Source organism: Epargyreus clarus, unplaced genomic scaffold (genome assembly GCF_041222505.1).
Source record: "Epargyreus clarus isolate Ecla_fem2 unplaced genomic scaffold, WU_Ecla_fem_2.2 ptg000005l, whole genome shotgun sequence".
NCBI classification, from domain to species: Eukaryota; Metazoa; Arthropoda; class Insecta; order Lepidoptera; family Hesperiidae; genus Epargyreus; species Epargyreus clarus.
Window position 1 is genome coordinate 14,890,226 of NW_027332213.1, and position 12,160 is coordinate 14,902,385.

Below are 12,160 nucleotides of genomic sequence, written 5' to 3' on the forward strand. Positions count from 1 at the left end.
AACCCCGTATATTACGGAGAACATAATCACGATCACCTACATCTAAATTGTTTAATTTCCCTGGCAAGGAAATTTTCACAATAATAAGATTAATCAGATATCAGATATCAGCATTTAATTCTAGGTACAAAGTCTCGACTGAGACTGCGATAAAAATGTTCATTTCGGTTTCAATATCCACAACATATTAAAGCAACTTAATTATTTTTTGTTTAAAAAAGTGTAGTTCCAAAAAAGTTCTCAAATCAATTGACAATAAAATAAAACTTTTCACATCGGCACCCGCGAATAAAGAAACGGCGGGACGTCCGCGTTCCAAATTCAAATCGATTCCGAACAATGGCGCCCAGCGGTTCGCGCCTTTTTACACAGACCACACAAAGAATGACATAAAGAAGGAAATGGGATAGATAAAAAATAGTTTTCGACATACTCTGCCACGGGCTACCGAATTAACGAATTAATTAGTCATTATTTGGGAATGCTTTCAAATCGATAATTTAATTTACCGGTCAAGTGTGAAGGTGAGTGATGATTGTCATTGACGTCGGAATTGGCTACTTGACACTTTTTGGGAAACTGTTTTAATGAATTCATATACGTATTATATATGCCTTTCATTGATCATTTTTCGAAAAAAGGGCTATTTATTAATAAAAAACATATTTTTATTACGGTAAACGGAACGTTACGCCAAAACAGGCGGTCAAGTGTCATTTCGTAGCGTGACGTCAACACATTGAAAATATAGAAATAAACTTCGACGCTACACATACTTCAGTCTTGTTTGGTTTCGATGTAGTGACGTCACATGACATTTGAGGCAGCACTGTCGCCGTTTTGGGATTTAAAATCCACAGATAAAAAATCGAAAATTTCTTTTTAAAAATTAAAATACTTAGAACGTATTAAAAAATAAACAAAATACTGCATAATTTATGTTTACTTATAAGCTATCATATCCAACATATTTCATATTTTATTGTTATTAGTGTCAAGTACCCAATTTGAAATGAAATTAAAAGTTTTAATAAAAAATATTTTGTTACTACGACACAAATTCTATTCAATTGTATGTAATGCCCCCTTTTACACAATTAAACATTATTACTCATACAATTTTTATTTAAATTAAATCCAATAACTACATACAAACTTTTTAGTTAGTGTTAAATAAAAAAGAATAAAACTCGTCAAATATCTTGTCATACAAAAGTCAATAAAGTGAACGTAAAATATTCCAGTTTAGCAAAATTGAAAAAAACACAATTTGGTTCCTAAAGTTCTATAAAAAGACAAGGTTTAAAATGAAATAATTTTATCACCCTTTCTGACCATACCCTTATTAATAGGGCATGTGTCAAAATAAAAAATAAATTTGGTAAAGTACTTATAGAATTAATTTAACTATTTTTTTATATCTAAGAACTAGCAGACGAGCCTGCAGTCCACCTGATGTAAAGCTATTGCCGCCCATGGACATCTGCAATCAATCTCAGACAAGGCCAGATTCTCACTTGAGGTCAGCCACATGACCCTAGGACTAAGTTGGAACGCCTCGGATAAGTATGTCCCTACAAACCGGAACTCAGCAGCGCTTAACACTGCTGTTATTAAGCGAAAAAAGGTCTGGCAATAGTGTCTCCGAGTTGAGCCACGAAGGGTTTTTTTTATATAATATAGGAGTAGCAGACGAGCATGCAGTCCACCTGATGGTAAGTTGCTACTGCCGTCCATGGACATCTGTAATCAACCCCAGATAGGATTAGATATTCCTACCTGAGGTCGGCCACAGATGCGCCGTTACCCCTGAGGACTAAGCTGGAACACCTGGGAAAAGTCTGTTTCCCTTCAAAACGGAACACAGCAGCGCCTAATATTGCTGTTATTAGGTAGAAATAGGTGTGGCGGTGGTGCCGGAGTCAAACCACGAAGGGTTCCACCACCTTAAAAATTTTCGACCATTTTTCAGGATTCAGGATAGTCAGGAAGAATACAGACATGGGTGACATAGCCAGGGAGTACCTCGCGAACTCCTTAGAGAGCTCGCAAGGCGATGCCGACGTTAACACCCCGACAGATATATTTTCCATTGAAACAGATCATTCTGAAGGCAGACAGGTAACCTAAACATTTTTTTTTAATAATATAAGAGTAGCAGACGAGCGTGCAATCCACCTGATGGTAAGTGGCTACTGCCGCACATGGACATCTGTAATCAACCCCAGATAGGATTAGATATTCCTACCTGAGGTCGGCCACAGATGCGCCGCTACCCCTGAGGACTAAGCTGGAACGCCTCGGAAAAGTCTCCCTTACCACACCCTTCAAACCGGAACACAGCAGCGCCTAACACTGCTGTTATTAGGTAGAAATATTTTAGAATTAATTAGGTAGACCAAAAAAGGTCAGACTAGGCTTAGGCCCATGACTATGCCACTGCAGGGCACTAGTCTCAGAGTGAGAATTTCGTCCAGCAAGCTGGCAAAGTGTAAATTACTAGCCTTCATAAATCATTGATTTGTTTTTTTAAACCCTCAGGCAATGTAGAATTCTTCGCGGTAATAAAGTGATTATTAGTTCCTAATATTTCTAATACAAACATAACTTTGAATAATCAGAGGTGCCTGGGATTCAAACCTCAGACCCTCGCTGTTTGTGTCGCTATCACCACAATTTTTAGTCGACGTTGACAGATACGGAACTTGACAAATACAATAACTTTGATGAAGTTATGACGTAATTACAACCAACTCAACTAAAATGGTGCAACTAATTATTTTTTAACCATGGATTTGACGGTTGCTTAGGCTTTTGTTAACGTTAAAGTTCCATCATGCAACCCACCCTAAGTGCTCAAATGTTTGAGCAAAGGCTTTGTTCAAATATTTGTTTATGTCTGGCACGGGCCTGAAGGTTAACAAAGATTTTGTTTTAAGAATAACATATCAGGATCGTCCACTTACCTGATGGCGAGCGACCAAAGTCAGATAAGCAGGGACGTGGACATATGGCTTCGGGGACCCATGGAAAATGCTGGTATCCAGGACAGCAGGTACTTACAGTTTTTGTAATCATAAAACTCGATTATAATATAGCCTGCTAGAACCAGAGCGGCCTAACTGTATTTTAATGATTTTATACCTATTTGTATTTTCGTAATTTAAAAATGTTGTATAGTCCGCGTAAAACTGCTAGTCCGCTCTGAATATAGAAATGAATAGTGTCGCCATAGTAAATTTTATGACTACACCTACTCGCAACAACTTCAGAGCGGACTATATATTTTTTACTTTTTCCATATTGTAAATCTTTTTTGTTGATAGGCTCTACTCTGCTTCTACGTACATACAGGTCAAGCTAATAAAAGCGTGGTAAAAACAGTACCCACTCATGTAGGTACCTACCTAGGTACTAGATTTCTGTTTATGTCGTTGTGGGTTGTGGGACTCTTACCTACTGGGAATACCTACTACTGTAATGTTACTACTACTACGTGCGTTGTGTTATTTTTAAGGCTAGCAGAGGATATAAAAATATAGAGCCGTTTATATTTCAGGATGCCTCTCACCCAAAGATCTGTGTCAGCGAACATTCCATCGTATCACTCGAACGGCATGTGGTACATCATGGCCATCATACTACCCTTCTTCAGCATCAATAACTATCCACATTGGCGGTGTAATCCAAAGTAAGAAGATAAATTACTTTTTGAAGGTGGTAGAACCATTGTGGTTTGACTCCGGTGGCACTACCGCCACACCTATTTCTGTCTCATGACAGCAGTGTTGAGCGCTGCTGTGTTCTGGTTTGAAGGGTGTGGAAAGGAAGACATACTTTTCTGAGGTGTTGCAGGTTAGTCTTCAGGGGTAGCGGCGCATGTGTGGCTTGGTAGGAATCTATTCCTATCTGGAGTTGATTACAGATGTCTACGGACGGCAGTAGCCACTTACCATCAGATGGACTGCATGCTCGTCCGCTACTCCTATATTATAACAAGACATTCAACGGCTCTAGTTCGAATTATGAACTTCCATTTCATAATACACACAGCGCCATCTGTCGAACGAATGTAATACTATATAGTCATGTATAATCACACTAGAAGGAGACACTTTAAAGATGTTAGTAATTTGAGTTCTGAAAGTATTGATCCGATTTTTATTATATTTATTATTCCAAAAATATTTTTTTATTTATCTATAATAATCATTATAGCGTTAGCTCATAACATAATTTCAGTTAGATAATCCTCGGTAAGTGTAATATTTGACGTAAAGCGCCATCTAGCAAGTAATGATAGAACTACGTGCTAAGATAAACAACTCACGTATGAAGTGTTTTATAGTTTTATCACTAGATGGCACTGAATTCAATAAAGTGCAAACACGTTATTTAAAAGCCTTTTTATTAATTTGTGTTGTATTTATTATATTTCAGCATGATTGTGAACACTGCCGAACTACTCATAACCCATTTCGGAAGAGTTTGTGAGAGGGTCCGTTGTAATTTTAGAAGATTGGCTCAAAATCAAATATCGAGAGAGTTACTTGCAACAGCCATGGACATTATCCTCGTTGTGTACGCCATAGGATTCCTCGTCCTGTCGCTGTATCAGGCTTCTGTCATTGGATGATTTTCGGCGGGAAATAAATCTTTGTTAGATTTCGTTATTGTTAAGATTGCTAGAGTCTGATCAACAAAGTGATTTAGGGAGAAAATTTCATTTTATTACTAATTTTAGACATATTCAATTTATTAAAACTGTATTACAGCATTAAGTAAAAGCCTTTTATTTATAAAATACCTTGTCATGTACAAAAATATAAACAGGAAAATTAAAAAAAAATGAATTCGGAAACTCAAAATACTGTAATAATAAGGTAACCCACTAAATTCCTCTACTAAGACAAACTAATAATCCAATCAGCTTCGATTCAGTAATTCTGAAACGCCGTTACCTTTAGGTTAGTTTGATAACAGTCATAATCATTTTTATATTAATAACAAGTCTGTTATTAATAGATAATTTATCTATCATTTTTTTTTATTAATGATTGAATTTCTAGTAGCGCCGTTTTCTATACACTTTTTTTTCTATCAAAGATCGAACTTTGATTATTTGTTCCTACGAGGTTAATTGAAATGCTGCCTTTGGACATCTGTAACAATCTTCTAAATATAGAATAGTGATATTACCAGAAATTGATAACAGACTCGTTGCAACTCTCGTGGACTATGATGGTTGTTTCACATGTAAGTCAGCCGATAATCTAAACCCTTCCACCAAGACGAAAGAACGAGAAAAGAAGAAGAAAAAAAAACAAACGCTTTCTACACTCACATCCCCACACTAGGATTCCCTGTATCGTGGGTGCTATGGACACACACAGAGACAAATACACAAACACCCAGACCCAGAAACAGAAATCTAAATTCATTATTTAGAAATCTGTCTGGCCGGGGATCGAACCCGGGACCCTCTGCGCGTCAGACCGGCATGGTGACCGCTATGCCATGCGGGTCGGGAAATAGTTGTGGCGATGGTAACTCCACCACTTTTCTAAACTAGTTTTTTTATATACGAGTATAATATAGAAGTAGATAGTAAGAGGCTACTAACATGGACATCTGTGATCAACCCCATATAGGATTACATATTCCCGAGGTCGGCCACTGATGCACCGTTACCTCTGGGGTATATCTCCCTTAACACACTTTTCGAACCAGAACAGCGCATAGCACTGCTGTTATTAGGTAGAAATAGGTGTGGCGGTGGTGTCGCCGCAGTCGAACCACAAAGTGTTCTACCACCTTCAGACTCGACCAACCATTGATACATACTAGTTTCACCTTTCAAAAATAGACTAAAGTTGTATACAAATTCCTAAAATACATTAGGTAAATAAAAATTACAGTGTAATAGGAACACTACGTAATAACAGCATTAACAATGCTCATTGTATATATTGCTATAAATCTTATGCCATCAAAAACAATGCTTGTAAAAAGATCCAAGTCTCGCCATTCAGTTCTTCTACCGTAAAAAGTTTTGAGATCTATGTAAAACCAAGCCGGTAAATGTATGCAGTCCCTACTTAAGGGACCTTCTGTCTTAAGGTATTATCTCACTATCTAACCTAACAACATCTCATGGGACCATACCAATATTAAAAATCTTTTATGTTCTAAATAAATTAACGTGGCAATCGTACTGCAAGTCACATTGTGTTTTCATCTTATCATATCGCATCACACAGGTAACATTAGTACGATTGCCACGTCGATTTATTTAGAACATAAAAGATTTTTAATATTGGTATGGTCCCATGAGATGTTGTTAGGTTAGATAGTGAGATAATACCTTAAGACAGAAGGTCCCTTAAGTAGGGACTGCATACATTTACCGGCTTGGTTTTACATAGATCTCAAAACTTTTTACGGTAGAAGAACTGAATGGCGAGACTTGGATCTTTTTACAAGCATTGTTTTTGATGGCATCTCATTCCTTTTTGTAGATATTTCTACTCTTTTCCTTTCCGGTACCTTCTACTAGTTGAATCTCAACAACAGATTTTTTAAAGCCAATTAAATTTTTGTAGTTAGTCTTTGTAGTTATGTAAATAATCTTGCCATTCATCATCACTTTCATTCGAACATGACAATAAATTAAATCAAAAAAAGTTACTATTTTGACAACTGAAATTATTCCCATTGTCCTCAGGAAAAAACATCTCTACTGATTGTGATTTATTTATTTATTTATTTATAGTGATTTAACGTGTCTTCGTATTAAATAATCGACATCCCTTACTTTCTTCTGAATATCCGACAAAAATCATTGGTAATCTTTCACTGACTTCGTCGGACTCCGGTTTTTTATATAAACCACAGTATTTACTGCTCTTGCTCAAATTCGGTTCAATTTATAATATACTTCTGACTTCTGAAATGAAATTAAATGAAATGTTTATTTAATAATGATAACATTCGTTTTAAACTTCTCGCATTTACAATAATAGTTCTGTTAGCTGTTTCAACCACAACAATTTGTTTAGGGGTATATAGCATCGCCTTCTGATGTAGAATTCCATTTGTTGATAAGAAAATATTGAAAGCTCTATTACAAAATTTCGTTCATCCATCTGATCTCATACCTACATTTGTTCGACTTGCTAGTTCCCATTTCAACACTTTATATTTTTGAAATTTCGTAAATACTCACTCTTATATTTGAGAAAATAAACATGTGTCATTCGTGAATAATAGTCGATAAATAATAACATGTACCTTGAACCGTTGAGTGAAGTAGCTTCCATGGGACCACATGAATCTGTATGTACGATCTCCAGTATATCGTTCGTTCGCGTTCAGAGGTTTGGAAATGGTTTCTTACTAGTCGTCATATCCGTCGTAATGTTCACATCATCAAGCCCGGTCATAATATTCTTATATTCCGGATTAATATGGGCTAGTCTTCTATGCCAATATTTATTTGACATTGTCAAATATCATATCGGTGATTTGACAAATTGTTTAAATTTATATATACCATGTACGTTGTGGCCAGTTGCGATGATGTTATCCATAGAGTTACTAATAGTGCAACCGTTTTTCAAGAAATTAACAGTAAATCCTTTTTCAATAAGTTTACTCACCGCTAACAAATTCATACTAAAATTATTAGTCTGCATTTGTCTTTTGCATTCAACTGTAGTTATTTTTAGAATTATTATTTGCAGAGTATATTAATAATACATATTTTCAGCTAGACTATATTTTTATTCACTTCTATTTAAAACTTAACTCACCGTACAATATAATTTTATATATAGCTATTATAGATTACAAATAATTTATATTAAAAAGGTTTCTTATAATAGTTTCCACGTTTTTTCCGGGTAGGTATTACCACAAAATAAAAACTAACAGAAGTCAATCTTCATACAAAGTGGGCTGGAGTAACGCACACATAGACACCACTTACCGACTAGTTATCTCGGGGGGACTCGACTCGACTCGTCAGTTCATTTTTACACGCATTTGTAACTGTTTTGTGCAAGCAATGGAGCAAAAAAATACCCTAATTGTGCAATGGACGGTTGTTTAAATTCAACATTAAACTGTGGATTTTCGTTTTTTTTATAGCTATCAATTATCAAGCCACTAGGAGCTGATATTTTTGGTGATCATGGCAAGAATATGTTATAAAGTGGCTATCTAAGCTCGATTTATATAACAGTTTCCTATTTCGAATCACTTGAAATGAATATAACTAAATTTTTGTAATATTGCGTTGAAATGTTAGGTACCTAATATTACGTAAGTTGAAAACATGATTTTTTGTTCGTATATATATTGGTTTGTCTTTAATGCCATTTGGTAGGTTTAGGTCTAAAACGGATAGGGCAAAAGGAATTGTGTAATTAGGGTAATCCTTTTAGAAGTTATTAGGGATTTTCCATTGTGAACATTGTAAATTTTTATATGTAAGCTTATTTTCATAGACATTTATTTATGCGCAATAAGGCCGAAATTTGCCTAAACACTTGTTTCCTTGGAAACAAACTTATTATTATTTTATAATACGGTGACAGTTGCTTTACCTCACGACAGTTATTGTATTTTGTGTATGTTGCCGTTAGATTGTAGAATACGTTAGCATACACATTAACTAGGCAGTCTTAAGATTAGCTAGAAAATATGCAGATTAACTATGTAGTTAAAATTTGAAACATCTTTTCAGACTTGTTCTTAGGACTAAAACACATGCCTTTTTACGACACGACGACGTAGTGTGATACATAGCGACATCGTGCCGCAAAGCGATATTGTTTCGTGAAAATATACAAAGTTTGTCGTAAATTCATGACACGACGACGCATCATAGCATGCATGGGTCGACGTCAAGGGGTAAAAATTGATACAATCTTCGTTTTGTACTTTAGGTAATGGACAAGCTAATCTGCGTTTTAACTGATTTAGGCACATTAGCCGTAACATCTAGTTTTCTTCTTATGACATTTGTCAGAAATTCGGAATGTTTTTGATATTATATAACTTTTTAGGGTTCCATACCCAAAGAGTAAAAACGGAACCCTATTTCTAAGCTGTCCGTTTGTCTGTCTGACATAGAGCTCTATTTCTGGATCCTTAATAGATAGAAACTTAAATTTTTTTACGGCATATTTATAATGGTGGCCGCTTTAACAACAAGTAATAAAAGTAAAAAGAAAAACTTTCAAATAAAGGAGAGTTGCCATACAAAGACCTTCTTTTTCTTTATGAAGAGGAGGAAACCTTCAAAAGGTACTCAACGACGTGGGAGTGACGCCGGGTTATGTGGGACTTTAGCCGCACTAAAATCCTTCGGTGGCCGTCCTCAACGTTTGTCGGAGAACTCCGGGATCTCCGACTGAACGCAACCGAAGTCCTCTAAGCGCGATGCCTCGATCGAGCTCTGCGTTGGGAGAACAGTTTTCGCTCCTCCTAAACTATCCGGTGTTTTTTTTTTTTTTTATAATGTAAGAGTAGCAGACGAGCATGCAGTCCACCTGATGGTAAGTGGCTACTGCCGCCCATGGACATCTGTAATCAACCCCAGATAAGATAAAATATTCCTACCTGAGGTCGGCCACGGATGCGCCGCTACCCCTGAGGACTAAGCTGAAACGCCTCGGAAAAGTCTGTCTCCCTTACCACACCCTTCAACCGGAACACAGCAACTCCTAACACTGCTGTTATTAGGTAGAAATAGGTGTGGCGTTGGTGCCACCGGAGTCGAACCACAAAGGGTTCTATCACCTTCAAACACTTTGTTCACGACGGTATGCGACTACACATACCGCCGTCCTTCCCGCGGACACTTATTGGACGGTTCGAGCTCCCTCTTGCCACTCCCAACTCCGGAAGCCCCCTTTTAGTCGCTTTTTACGACAGGCACGGGATATCGAAGCCCTTTTTTAGTCCAGGAACTACAGGGACAAATATATAAGGACCTGCTATTTTTTGGCGTTATTCATTTTATCTATTGAACCGTAATAGATGTTACAGTTGAAATGTTCACAATGCATTATATGGCTGCTATAATATCAATTAGTAAAAATAAAAATAAAATAAACAAATGTTTTTGTGGTACGGAACCCTCAGTGTACGAGTTCGATTCGCACTTCACCCATTATTTGAATTGAATTTAAATTGAAGTTGGAATTGAAAACGTCTTTTGTCTCGAGAATAAAAACAATTGACGTCGCCTATAATAGTAGGGGAGCCCAAGACGGGATTTCGAGGGTGACTCGAACGCGGCAGATTAAGATATGGGAGATACCTTACATCCTATAGAGTATCTTAAACTATCCATTTGGGGGGTTCAACCAGGGAAGTCCATCAGACTATTAATAAAAAAATGTATTATCTATAGTAGCTTAATTACATTCTGAAAACAATAAATTTATAATCTGATGATTTGAGGGCGGCGTTAGGGAGTAATAAGGTTGCAAAAAAATCTATACCTGGACATACTCGAGTGCGGTAATTTTTTTAATATAAAGGAAATAATGCTAGAAAATATGCACTATCTGATAGCGCCATTTATTAGCTTGGATCCCTGGAAAGTAATGGTGTATAACAAACTAAAGGAAAAGGCAAATTTTATGGAAAATACATTATTCTTCATACATTCTCATTCTATTTTTTTTTCAAATCGTCAGTATAGAAAACCCCTCCACTAAATCGTCAGATGAAGGGTTATGATAAGTAAAACATCAGTTGGAATTTCCTGTATAATAATCTTATCCTGTATAATAATCTTCGAAGAGTCACTGACAGTCTTTCGAATCGAATCGTCAGTTTTTCGAATGGGCGACTCATCTGAGGTAGCTTCATATCCCCTTTGAAAATCTAATGCGCTGGTTACTTTTTTTTCCATTTTTACCTCTCGTATGACTATCCCAAACCAGCAGATAAACATATTTCCGGCATCAGAGATATATACTCTATCACTAACCTGCCGCGCCTTGAGTATGTCTGACTCTGCTTTTAACATCTTTCGAATCATCTAGACACTATTCCCACGGTGAATCGAAAAATATCACACAACCTTTTCTTCACTCTAACGTGTAATCTACACAATCGTATAGGACCTATCGGCGCTCGAGTTTCTACCCATTTAACATCATCGGCTCCCCTACTACTCTTACATTTCGCGGACAGAAACACAGATTCATTAACGGCAAATGTAACTTTGTCATCCTATATAACTTATATAGGATACAAAGTTATTTAATGTAGTTGGTGTATCTAGATAACTGGACAGAAATTGCAAAATATTTTAGTTTTCCCATGAGTTATATACTAAACACTAATTGTATTCTCAATTTCAACCTTCTATGTCTGCTAGAAGTGCCTTAAAGTTTTGATGATCGGTCAGTCAGTCAGTGAGTGAGTGACAAAATTACGAACTTTGACTACTTGTAATTCTTAAACTACTGGTTCAAATTTAATGAAATTTGAAATATACCGTGTCTACACAATGCTTGCTTGGCTCCTGAAAATTCAAGCTTCTAGCTTCATATGCAACGAAGTTACAGGGGGTCGAAAATGGGCCGAATTGCTTCGAGAAAAGTATGCTACGGCCGTGCCGCTTTTTTTGGCTTTGGCTCGACTTGGCGGAGGCACTGCCGTGCCTCCAGATACTAATCATAGCAGTAGTGGTGTACTTGACTTATCGAACAGTAACCGTATTCAGAATAGAGATTTATGCGTAGACTAACCATGTCCTAAGAAAAAATCAGGATAAATCTAGGACTACGATGGCAAATGGAGAATAACAGACGGTTAAATAATTGATGACAGGTAAAAAGCTGTAGGTTTTCCTAGGATGAAAAGTCAAAAAAAGGATTAAAACGTGGACTGTATCACGAGGACAAATGTAGACTTGTAAACAGTTAAATCACACTTTATTCCCTCAAAATGTTATTATCCAGGATGAAAAGTCAAAAAAAGATTCAGGAGTGGACTTTAGCATGAAGAGTAAACATTGCGGGTATAAAAATATATTTCGATGATTGCCCGTAGTTGATACTCAACCTGGAAATCGAAATTCTGCCTACCAGTGGCGAACTAAGCTCGTCGGAGGCTTTTTTTTGTTCACGAGGGGGAA

General features: G+C 36.6%; 1 protein-coding gene and 1 long non-coding RNA gene across 2 annotated transcripts; one reads left to right on the forward strand and one right to left on the reverse strand.

The window, feature by feature from the left end:
• Positions 1-1,183: 1,183 nt before the first annotated feature.
• On the forward strand, positions 1,184-4,780 carry LOC140757794 (uncharacterized). Its single transcript, XM_073093664.1, has 5 exons — positions 1,184-1,381; positions 1,973-2,121; positions 2,940-3,055; positions 3,560-3,691; positions 4,441-4,780. The coding sequence occupies exons 2-5, from the start codon at positions 2,002-2,004 to the stop codon at positions 4,634-4,636; spliced, it is 564 nt and encodes a 187-aa protein (XP_072949765.1). The 5' UTR covers positions 1,184-1,381; positions 1,973-2,001; the 3' UTR covers positions 4,637-4,780.
• Positions 4,781-6,752: 1,972 nt separating this feature from the next.
• Positions 6,753-10,279, reverse strand: LOC140742396 (uncharacterized). Its single transcript, XR_012102274.1, has 2 exons — positions 7,291-10,279; positions 6,753-6,946 (listed from the first exon to the last, which is right to left on the reverse strand). It is a non-coding gene; the product is annotated as an uncharacterized LOC140742396 (long non-coding RNA).
• Between the last annotated feature and the right edge of the window lie 1,881 nt (positions 10,280-12,160).